The sequence below is a fragment of the Pseudoliparis swirei genome, chromosome 3 (assembly GCF_029220125.1).
Source record: "Pseudoliparis swirei isolate HS2019 ecotype Mariana Trench chromosome 3, NWPU_hadal_v1, whole genome shotgun sequence".
NCBI classification, from domain to species: Eukaryota; Metazoa; Chordata; class Actinopteri; order Perciformes; family Liparidae; genus Pseudoliparis; species Pseudoliparis swirei.
This window is the reverse complement of record NC_079390.1, coordinates 11,711,555-11,723,322: the sequence shown is the minus strand read 5'-3', so window position 1 is coordinate 11,723,322 and position 11,768 is coordinate 11,711,555. Positions and strand designations below refer to the sequence as shown.

The following is an 11,768-nucleotide window of genomic DNA, read 5'->3' as shown; positions in this document are numbered from 1 at the left end:
AATTATAATGAAACAGTGTTATTTAACCCTCCTGTTACCTTTGGGGTCAATTTGACCCCATTCAATGTTTGACGTCTCTAAAAATGATTAACATTATTTTTTTTGCTTCATATTTCATTACTTTTCCTAATTTATTGGGGACAACTGGGAAAACATGAAATTCACATGATGATATGTTTCCACTGTCCTGAACACAACTTGTACGCATCGGTGTTCTTTGGGGTCAATTTGACCCCAGGCTGTTTTTCACTGTGTACAACATATAAGAAATATCAACTTTTTTATTTATTTAAAGGGCTATTTAGGTAGTCAACAAACAAACATAAAGTACCTGACACTTAAACTTGGAAAGCAATATTAATTCTAATCATTTTCTGGAGGTTTTAATTGCTGTGGTCGAAAAAAGGTAAAAGATGTTAGTAAATTTGAAGGGTTAAACAAAAAGGCTGGTAAAACAAAATAAAGAAAATTCTTTCAGGTGTGTTTACTTCCCACTAAATCCCCATCCATATGGATTACTATGAGAGACAATCAGACACTTACTGCGAAACTCGCCACGCCCCCTTTTGAGGAACGCCATTTTGTTGACACACAGACAGACGAGAGTCCAAATAAGCTTCTTTCGTGCTTTAAAAAAACACACACGCGTGATCGTGACATGCGGCGCATGTAAAGACGAAATGTGCACACAGTCCCGATAACAGCGCCTTTAGGTTCAAATTAGCGCTGTGCCGGCGCTATGAAACGGCACGTCGGAAGTACCCGGGTCACCCATTTCGGCATCAAACTCGCCTCGATTGACGTCACCGAGCCATCTTTGTCCGCCTTAATCCGGGCGTCTGTTTATTGCGCCTTCATTACTCCACGGACCCCCTGACAGCGCCGGGCTCCAGTTCAGCCTGCAGGTGCAGCATCGCCGTGTAGAAATAGGAAGAGTTGGTAGAAAGGTTTTTTTATTAACTTTGTGTGTAGTCGCAAAGGGGAAGACATATCTCAGCGGCAGAGACAAGCCAGTGCTCCTCCTCGGCTATATAGGCAGGGAAACGGCACAATAAGCAACCAAAGGGTGCCAGAGGGTAGAGAGGAGCGCAGAAGGCAATCCACATCAGTCTGCCAGCCACTTAGTCCGCGCTAACATTTCCAGTCCGGATTTCAGCACAGCTGTCCAGCCAACACTACCAGGAACATGTGAGTACGCCGACGTTTAAAGCTCTTATTTGAAATCGTAATTTATGAATGAATTCCAATTCCGTCCCCGCGACCGGCGTCGGCGGTGCTCTCTGGGATTAATGGTGTCTGAATGGTCTCCTGTGTGTCTTTGCCATCAAATGCTGTGGTTATTTCACCGGAGTCGCGTTACTCCGCGTGCCATTAATATACACTGCTGTTGAATGTCTTTGTGCTGCTTTTATTTATTTGGTGTCATCCGATCGTGTGTGTGTGTGTGTGGAGGCGAACGCGTCGGCCTAACCTTGGAGCAGATGGAGGGTGTATCTGCTTTAAACGCATTACTAGCCTTCGTTATTGTATTTATGTACGCGTGGACACGGTGCACGAGCTGCGTGTTTATCACGTGCCTCTTTTATTTAATCTTCTGGAGTTTTTTTTCTCTTTCTTTTTCTTTTTTCCATACCCGAGCCAGCACGCACGGATCTTTTCCAGTTCGGACTGGTTTAGATTTTTAGAAAAGGACACCGTCTGTGTGCGCGACAGCCCGCGGGCCAATTACAACCACGAAGAAAACCAAACATTACGGACAATAAAATCCATTTTCTGTTGTCCTTTCTAACATATACAGGCCTCCATTTGTGCGCGCGTGTGTGTGTGCGCGCGCGCGCGGCTGAACCACAGGTGACGGCGAAGCTTCTTCAAGCAACAGCAAGGACACAATGTTGAACATAGAGCGCGTCGACATTATTCGACGGATACTCCGCGGACCTTTATATAGGCGATGGTATTATTAGCCCTGAATAGGCTTATAGGCCTAGTGGACGTGATATGTGCAACCCGAAGAGAGGGGGGGGGGGGGTGAGCCTCGCCTCCTACTGTATGTCGTCAATTGTCGTGCAAGGGCGAGCATTGACATCTCTCGCCATATTACAGGCAGTTTGGGTCTTAAAGGACACATTCACCTTAACGTGCCTCCCTTCCTTTGACCTCATTCGTCCCTCTCTCTTTTTTTTTTACTGAAATGGCAGGTCAAAATAAATAAATATATATATATATATATCAAAGCCAGGCTTGGTAACAATAGCTGTGGCAACCTCGACTGTCTTTCTTTTTCTTTCTTTTTTGCAAAGCAGTCAGTTAAAAATGTTGGTGCCAACAACACACGGCGTGTCATTGACCCGTGGCAGGGCGTCTGGTTACACTCCCTCTGAGGCTGTATGTTACATTTGTCTCCGAAATGTTGTAACAATTGTGCATCCAAGTACTTTGAATCCACCCTCCTTCATAAGGAACCTCCCCGCCGCCGGTGAGCGGTATAGGCTCCGACTGTATTTACAGGCCCCGGTCGTGCTCGTCGTGAAACGTGATGTCTTTACAGGACACCGTGTCTGTGTCTACGGTATTAAATAAATAAATACATAAAGGAAACCAGTGATGACTGTGGGCCGGCTCTTCCAGTTCAGTAGCATGAGACAGAATTGGAAAATGAGGTTGGGATTTAACCGTTTTTATGTGTTGTGTGGTCTGAGCTGCTGTGGCGCTGTCCGGTGCTGTAATGTCGCTCTCCAGTGCTCAGTCAGACAGCTTGCTTTTTCATGATGGTGACAAAAAAGAGAAACAAAAAAGAAATCCATCAGTTTAAAAATAGCAAAAATAATTTATTAGCTTAGTCAGTAGTTTAAATCAAATGTAAAATTGTGTTTTCTTTATTCTTTGAGGACACATGAGACACGTGAGGTAATATTTACCTGATTCCCTTATTCCACCCGGGACCCCCTACAACCTTACACAGACCCCACAATGTCACATGAGCCCTCTTTGGACACCACCATTTTTTATTACCCGTGTCTTTAAAGAGGGTTGAATATATTGCGATTTAATGGCAAATTTGACGTTATCAGTAGACTCCAGCGTGTTAGGTTAGCTGCCTTTAACAGATCAAAGGGCTTATTTTTGTTGAATGTTCGATTGAAACGCAAATTCCTTTTTTTCTGTTTTATTTTTCCCTCCCCTCATTATTGTCTTGAAAAAGGGTGAAACTGATGTATGTGCTCTCTTTATCCATGCAGTTACCACCACTTACAATATTGTCAGTGTCTATTAGGGCTGGTTGGCAGCTGACAGGGACACCACCAGCACCAGCAGGCCAACTATCCAAAAGGAGTTCTTGTAGTTAGAGGATTAGGGGTGTGCGAGCGCGTAAAGGTGACCTTTATACAGAGTGATTTATTCCTCACGCTGGTAGAGCAGCCGAGTTACAACTGAGGAAACTCTGGCAGAAGATACAACAGCCTGAGTCAATGTCACACTCTAATTTTAGAGACAGCTTCCCTGTGTAGTTGTATTGATTGATTGGTTCTCTGCATTGATCGATGGCAATGAAGCCTGCTAAATTAAGCGTACTCGACACTACATGCAATATTTAAATCTTTTAAGCCTCTTGAGCGTTTGTTTCTCATTCGCTTTTTATTAATGCATCCGCCACGATATCGGGTTACAGAATGTTTAAGATGTAATGTTCAGACTATGTTTAGACTTTAAATGGGCACGTATTATCAAGAGTTAACTAAGTTCAGTTGCTCGAGGGAATCATATCTCATTTAATATTGTTTGTGACAGGCTTGTTGTTCCTTTTTAAAATTCTGGTTCATCAATCATACTGTTTTAGTGCTTGAATTGTGAGGTTGTTGTGCCTGCTGTCTGTTCTGCATTTCAGTCATGACATGCAGGGAGTCTTTATATATTTGATTAGGCGGCATACAACGTTCCTTTCTAACGTAAAAGAATAAAGACAATGTATTATTGGGGAATCTGTTTTAGGAAATTCTACTAATTCAGTTTATTCCTGTAGGTTGTGGCTCAGCTGTTACACGATGTTGTGCTATATTCTGATCAGATGATGTGCCTGCATGAGATATGGAGTTAGTCTGTGGGTGTTATTCTGTGTACCCCGGAAGCTGTCACTCAACTTGGGTTTGTGTTCATCTGTCATGTAACATTTAGGACAGCAGGAACTTGATGGATCTGGATTAGTGATTCTGTTTTGGCTGAAATATTAAAGTGACATTTGCCATATACGCTTTAAACATTCGGGATGTCTTCAAAGAGCAGAGGTACAAGTGTGTATTGTGTTAACATGAAGGCCGAGACATTTCTTTCATGGAGCTTTCACTTTCGAGTGGTGGTGGGCGCTCTCAATCAAAAGGCCCGTCTCTCACGAGGTCATTATTGGTGCAAAGTGCCTCTAAAGGAATGGGTCCATGTAGGTCACAGTCCAGCATGACATGACAAATTCCATTGGCATTTGCATTAATTGATTTTCTTTGTGATGAAAGATAATTATCTGGACTGTTTGTGATGGAAGATAATTATCTGGACTTTTTGGCAGTAAATATTCCACATACTACAAGTTTGATCTGATTCGAGCTTGAATGTTAATACCCAAAATAAAAAAAAGGAGTGGGACAGGGCGATAGGGCCAAAGTATTCTATCACAACATGGGCAAATTCCTATCTCGATAATTAAGTTATTAGTGCATATGACATATTTAATCTGTATTATATTTGAGCAATTTATGAGCATAACGTTTGAGCAGTTTTCGCTAAATGTTTAACAGGCAGAGTTAGACATCTTCTTAAAGATTGCAACAATGATACATGTTTTTTTTCCTGTTGTTCATATTAGCTTTAAAATAAGGCTTTATTAACTTTATTAACGGAACATTTGTATTTTTGTTTTTCATCACCAGGTCTGCCCCAGCTGGAGCCCCTGCAGATGGAGCGAATCAACCCCCCAACCTCACCAGCAACCGTCGTCTGCAGCAGACACAGGCACAAGTGGATGAGGTGGGTACGAACTTCCCTGCAAAGCCAAAGTTGTGCTGTCGGGCTCAGACGTGGACATTTTAGAATCAAACATTGGTCCCGTGCGAGTAACTCAATCTTCTCCGCTTTCTCAATTTGAAGTGAAAAAGCACAAATCATTTTTTAAGCTTTATTTAAAGCTTAAAATCCTGTGATTTGACATGGAACTTAATACATGACTTCATCCTTATCCCTCTGTCTTGATAGCTGATCACACTACATAGCTCTGCGTGTCTTCATCCAGGTGGTGGATATCATGCGTGTAAACGTGGATAAGGTTCTGGAGCGTGATCAGAAGCTGTCAGAACTGGACGATAGGGCTGACGCCCTGCAGGCTGGAGCCTCTCAGTTTGAGACCAGCGCTGCAAAACTGAAGAATAAATACTGGTGGAAGAATGCCAAGGTGAGGACATGCAGACACGCCGACTTGAACGGCAAATACCTGCGTATGAAGGCCGCCTTAAACTTCCTTGTTCATGGAGAAATGTAGAAAACAATTTAATTATGACACATTTGACTGCTTTTCTCATGACATTTCTTCTGAAAATCCATTGACTACAGATGATGATTATCCTGGGTGTGATATGCGTGATTATCCTCATCGTCATTATTGGTAAGAACCCTTCTCACTTTTGTGCACATAGATTTCTCATCGTTGTCTCAGGGGACCTAATCAACGCTAAAACCCATTAATCATATTCTACACATATAATATAAAGTCTATGAATAGAATTGTCCTGCATTGTCAGCACATGTTGATTTGATAACTTGGGCATTATTGGAAATGGGACTTTCATGTTCTTCTGTTTCTTTTTTTCCCAGTGTACTTCAGCACCTAAGAAGAGTTGCTCCTACCCCAGTCTACTCCTTCCTTGCTACAGAAAAAAAAAACTCAAATTGATTACAACATTAACCATTATCATTAATTTATTATATATATCTCTTGATTAGCCTCGATATATAACGCCCCTAAACCTTCAGGGCCCCATGGCTCCCCCACTTCCACAACCTCGCCTCTGGACCCCTGTCAATATTTGTCCTGTGAGTGTGTGGCCCTGTCTCCTTTCTGGGTACTCGTGGCTTTTCTAACCTGCCACACTGAGAACCAAACACTTGTGACGAAGCAACAACAGAAAAGGAAGCAACAATTGCCGATAATTGTTACATAACTGATATATATATATATAGTTCTTTGTAGAGTTTTATTCTGATATATATACTGTTTTGTAGGTGTGTGTGCGTGTGTGTGCATTTTGTATTTTTTGTATTAATTTTACGTATGCGTCAGCGTTAACTACTGCCTATTAATCAAAGTGTGTATCTTGCATGTTATCATCATCGGTCTGTCCCCCTGCTTACTCTCTCTTTTCGATGTATTTTTGCAGAGTGGAGTTAGTTTCTGAGTTTCGGCCGGTTACTCTCGTCCACTGAGAAAGTCCAAAATAAGCCAGAGAGCTAAAACTTGTACAAAAAAAGATGTCAAGTTATAAAGATTTGAGCTACTACACAGACAAAACTTCCCCTGAGAATGCCCCAGGTTTCTCTTACCTCAGCTCCAAATTTCTATAACTTGACGCCATCAAGGAGTTCAAGTCTTGGCTTCTTTGCTGGCTTTCTGAAAGAGTTCATGCTCACTCATATTGATCAGACATACAAATAATGCATGAATCGTGAAACTAATTCCTAGTAATTGTTTTCCAGCCCTCTTCATCGGATACTCCCAGTATGTTTCATTTCTCTTTCTCCATTTCACACTTCTGTCAGCATGCTTGAACACCTCAATTTCTTCTGCTAAGTTCTAAAACTGCCATAGTACAGTCGGACCAATGTCTGTAGATGTTTCTTTTTTATTTCAATATTACGTAGTGTCTTATTTCGAAAACATTCCTTCATTGCAGTCTAGTGCAAATGGTCTTACCGTAGCACATGTAAGTGTAAGTATCTTTAAAAAAAAAAAAAAATACAAGCAATGAAACTTGTGTCGAAAACGTCGATCATACAAACCTTAAGAGAAAATAGTTAATGGCTTTAAGGGTTCGTTTTAAATAGACAGGATTAGACTTTCAATCTGTCTAAATAATTTTCTTTTGTAATTAGGGTGTTGTTATCTTAATGTTACACGTAGGCTACAGTATACTGTGGAGATGTCATTCATGTCAAACTGTGGATATGGGCTTAAAAAAAAAAAATTTCTCATGCATAAAATGGGGCCGTTGCATAAATTGTTGAATTTCCATAAAGCAAAGGTTCATTCTTCCTGGCCCGTTACGTACATGGACCCTGAAAAGCCTTAGTCTCCAGTCACTTCTATTAGTTACCGTAGAATATATCCAGTCAAACCCGCCCTCACACTTTAGTGTGTGCAGGGGGAGTGGCTGACTGCAGAAAAAAAGGAATCTGTTTAAAATGCACAAACAACCTTGTTTTTGATGGCGCTGTCTGGCTGGTCAATAGACTGGCCAAAGGAGATCCTCATGCAGCGAAACCTCTCTACACGAAGAGCACATAAAAAGAAAAAGACATAATTCAGCCTTATTTGCAAATCCAGGGACAGGGGCTAATGAGGACAATGTCAAATACACAGTGGAGTTTTTTTGATCAGCAACTTTGGGGTAAGCTCAGAAATGTACTGTCAAAGGTGACAAGAAGCACGAGAAGCAATTATTCAAAAGTAGTAGCGCGCCGAAAGAGGAGTGTCTTTGCCAGCGCGGTGGTTCTGTCTCAGTGTTTCTCCCTCTAGTTAAGGCCTTTTTTCTTTTTTTAAATATAATAGATTCTATTTTTATTATAGTATATTTTTGTGTGAAACAGACAGGTAAAGAGGAAGTGTGCAATCAGTACTATTTGCTGCCAACAGCAGTGAGTTCCTCTTTACCTCAGTCTGGTGTGTTTTTTGTAATTCAGCTCTGTGCGTTACACACTGCCAAGCAACAAGGGAGAGGCTTCTATTCTTATTGCAGATTTCTTTCATCGGTGCCCGAGCTGGTTTGGTCTTAAAACATTTCTTAACATGTTTCTGGCATCTTCTCCTGTGTGTACTACTTTTGGCTACTTTATGAGCAGGAGAGCAGGGCAACATGATGCACTTGTTGGTTTTCTTCAGTCAAACTAAGGCCCTGTGCACATGAACACGAGATGACAGAGACCTTCAAATTAAATCTTCTTGATTTGAGACTATTTTACTTTCACCTCTGAAAGTTCTCTATTCACTGAGTTGTTGCCTGTGCAGGCTTGCATTAATAAATGCTGAACGGGAAGCAACGCAACTCAACTATACAAAAGAATTAGCACATTTTCTTATATAGAAGGCTGGAAAGACCACAAAGCCACCCACGATATTTCAGTGTCTAAAGCCTTAGTAGCCTTGTCTCTTTTCAACATGACTTTTTATCTTCTCCACCAGCTGAGTAAACCAACTTGCCCCACTTTGCTCAACCCACTGATTCAAGATCCTATAGTGTGTGTGTGTGTCACTGTCGGCGCAGGTGCATCAATGTGTGTATGTGTATGTGTATAGCTCTGTTTTGGGAATATCCCCAGTTTATCCCGACAGATTAGGACGTTTAAATCTCAGAGTGAGGGCAAGTTGTTTCCTTGACCACCGAAGTACACGAGCAGACAGGTTACAGATCTGCCGGCCAGTTCTAATAAGGAAGGGCCCGAACCTTAACAAACCTCCTCCCCTTCCCATGTTTTCTTCCAAACAGAGCAAAAGTAAACTGCAGAAGATTACTACCAAAGACCAGATTTCCATGCTTAAGCTGTCAATTGCCATCAAAAACAAGTGGAGAGAAACTGGTTATCCAAACTATCCAAGTCTGTTTTAAATATCCGTACCCTATTTATCCACAGATAACAGGACCTTTTAACTTTCGCACACTATTCATATGGTGTGTCAGTTTGGCTAGTGAGTGTGTGCCATTCTAACATATGCAAGTTGAACCAAAACATGAGGGCCGCGTGCTTCAAATCTCAAACACAGCCTGGCCCAGCGGGCGCATCTGGGTCTGAAGAGCCTCTTTAATCTAAAACAAGTTTCAAGACACAAGATCCTAGAACTAATAATAGCACAACTCTTCTTTTTTTGTCTCCATAGTGCTGCGAGTTCTAAAATGAAAAGACATTAAACAAACTATATGCTATCAAAAATAACTGAGAAAAACGTTCTAAATGTTTGCATTGTTTGGTGTTGTAATATGGGGGTGTTTTGGGGGGTAGGGGGTCCTATATCCTCAGGTTTAAGGTATTAGCAATTTACCAAAATATATGAGGACAAAACTATATAAGCAAAGTATAACATTGGGTTTTTGGCAATATAAAATCTCTATAGGGTTACAAATGTGGTCCTTTTAGCCAGCCTGCAGGAGTTAACCACACAGTGGGCTGAAGTGAAGTATAACACTACTGATTGGGGTAGGACTTCTGTGTTGTCCATAAATCCGTTGTAAGTGCTCAACTAATTTGGTCCCGATGGTGAAAATGAAGTGAGTGCTCTCTTTTTTCCGTTTCTTTACTGTCTGTATAAAAAGGAGTGTGTATATTTTAACACTGTGGCACTTTTTTCTGTTGTGATTCAATCATTTTGGTGGGATGGAAACATAATTCGGGGGGGGGTGGAATATTGTTTTATGTCAACCATGTGAATTGTTCAGCGACCTCAATTTAAACGCTGTGTTCAGGTTATTTGGGGGTGATCCAAAAAATGCACACATTCCAGGTTTGAAATATAACTTGTGAACTTAAGCAGAAATGAGAAAATAGACCAACAAAAAATCCAATCGTTCAACAAAGCATTGCCTAATAGGTTTCAGAGCAGAGAATGTTCCCCAACGTTTATTTTCACCCCCAAATGAGATGAATGCAGCAATAGGAGGGAACCTTTTGAGTCTCTGGATGGTTATACTAGTACAATATTCTTCTTAATGTATGTTTGTATTTTCTGACCAACTATTGTGTTTTTCTTTTGCATCAATTTAGTAATAACTCCAGATGTCACTGAATTGTTTGTATGTAAGCACTGACGGGTAAAGGTAAAGAAAAGGGAGGTTAATGGGGGGGGAAAGTATTTTTACCTTCAATTGTCCAGAATGATTCTAAAGTTTACATCAGATGGCCGTTTGTATCTACAAGATATATTTTTTGTTTAAATCTGTTTTATTTTTGAGGATAGATTTAGATTTCTCTTTGGGACTGGGGTTTCAGGGATGAAGGCCCGTATTGCCCCTGGTCATCTGGCCTTACAGGAGGGACAAGACTGGAGGATCATGGGCAATGTGCTCAGTTTAATCTTACTTTTTGTTTTGTTTTCCTTTGCTCTTATTTATTGATAGATTTATTGTGCTGTCATTTGGTATGGGATTAGAAACTAAATGTAAAGAAAAAGGAGACTGAATGAATAACTGAAGTACATAAAATAATTGTCGTGTAAATCTATCAATGTCTTATTATATTGATGAACATCATGAAATATATGTATATTGGAAAACAGTACCTATGACAACTTGTACTTTTGTGTGTGCTTCACGTGTTTTGTGGGTGTGCAACAATGGGCAGATGCAATTTTGACTGCAATTCTGGGACCTTATCTGTATCAATAAGCATAAATTTATTATCAATACAAAGATAGACCTCTTGATTTAATTCATACTATCACTTCTGTGTTTAAAAAAAAAAAAAAAAAACATAGTGACCTGGAGCCATAAATGGGCAAATTTCTGCATCTGCACAGTCATTTCCGACAGTCCTGTTTCTAAACTGGCTGACCTCCACATCCTGCCCCCACCCAACGCACCCACAGGCCTCCCACTGTCGCTCGCTTCATGCACAACAATGGAGCAGTACTGGTTCATTCCCCTCTATTACTGGAAGGCTAATGGTGGTAGAGAATTCACGTGGCAGTATAAAAAAAAGCAGGTGCAGTTGCTTGAGTATGGAAGCCCATTTCTTCCAGAGAAGAGAACAAAATAAGATGAAAATGTAGCTGTGATAACCAAACTTTTCCTGTGGTAAATCTAAATGACATGATTATGATATAAAAAGTCATAATTATAAGATAGAAAGTCAAAATGATGAGATAGAAAATCATGAGATATGAGCTCCAGTGGTGGAGACTTTTTTTTCTTTCCTATATTATCTGCGCTGTCTTCACAGATCTCTTCATCCTCTCGCCGGTCTAACCCTGCAAACGATGTGCAAAAGGTAACTATTACTGTTGACCTTTGTAAATGTTACAGGTTAGATATCATTATCCAGTCTTTTAATCAGTCCAACATCTTGGCTACACAATAATACTGCTATTGATGTAGCTGGTGCATGTTTAATGTTACATCAGACTATAGTCCTTTAATCAAGACTTGGTAAGTGTCGTCACAGCCGTAATATCCTCCTAATGTAACGTAGTGCTACCGGATGATGAAAAGTAATGTGGATATTGTAACATTGTGCACTCAGTTGTCCTCTGTTGTTTAGACAGGTGCTTTGCGGTGGGAAGTGTGTTAGCAAAAGAGTCTCAAGCACATTTAAGTACATAATAATATTAATTATTCATAAATTATACAATATGTCAATATTTATGTTTTGGATATATGGAATATACCCAGTAATATTTGTAAAATAGGATATTCGCGCAAAATATATGCTTTTCCTCTCTGCCTCTCTGCTTGTCTGCATGTATCAGCTGAGCTGGGGCCGAATCGTTTTGACCCAGAAGAGACGCGTCTAAGAAGCAGTTTAGC

The 11,768-nt window shown here is 40.6% G+C and overlaps 1 protein-coding gene across 1 annotated transcript; it reads left to right on the top strand.

The window, feature by feature from the left end:
* The first annotated feature begins 431 nt into the window (after positions 1-431).
* Positions 432-10,524, top strand: vamp2 (vesicle-associated membrane protein 2). The gene is made up of 5 exons (XM_056443765.1): positions 432-1,188; positions 4,920-5,016; positions 5,279-5,437; positions 5,596-5,647; positions 5,857-10,524. Coding segments are annotated over exons 1-5 (327 nt in total). The 5' UTR covers positions 432-1,186; the 3' UTR covers positions 5,874-10,524.
* Positions 10,525-11,768: the final 1,244 nt, after the last annotated feature.

Bases quoted from the DNA above. Each gene is read 5' to 3' on its own strand.
- vamp2 (XM_056443765.1), top strand. The intron at 5,017-5,278 runs GTGGGTACGAAC...GTCTTCATCCAG, and splicing joins CACAGGCACAAGTGGATGAG to GTGGTGGATATCATGCGTGT. The intron at 5,438-5,595 runs GTGAGGACATGC...CATTGACTACAG, and splicing joins ACTGGTGGAAGAATGCCAAG to ATGATGATTATCCTGGGTGT.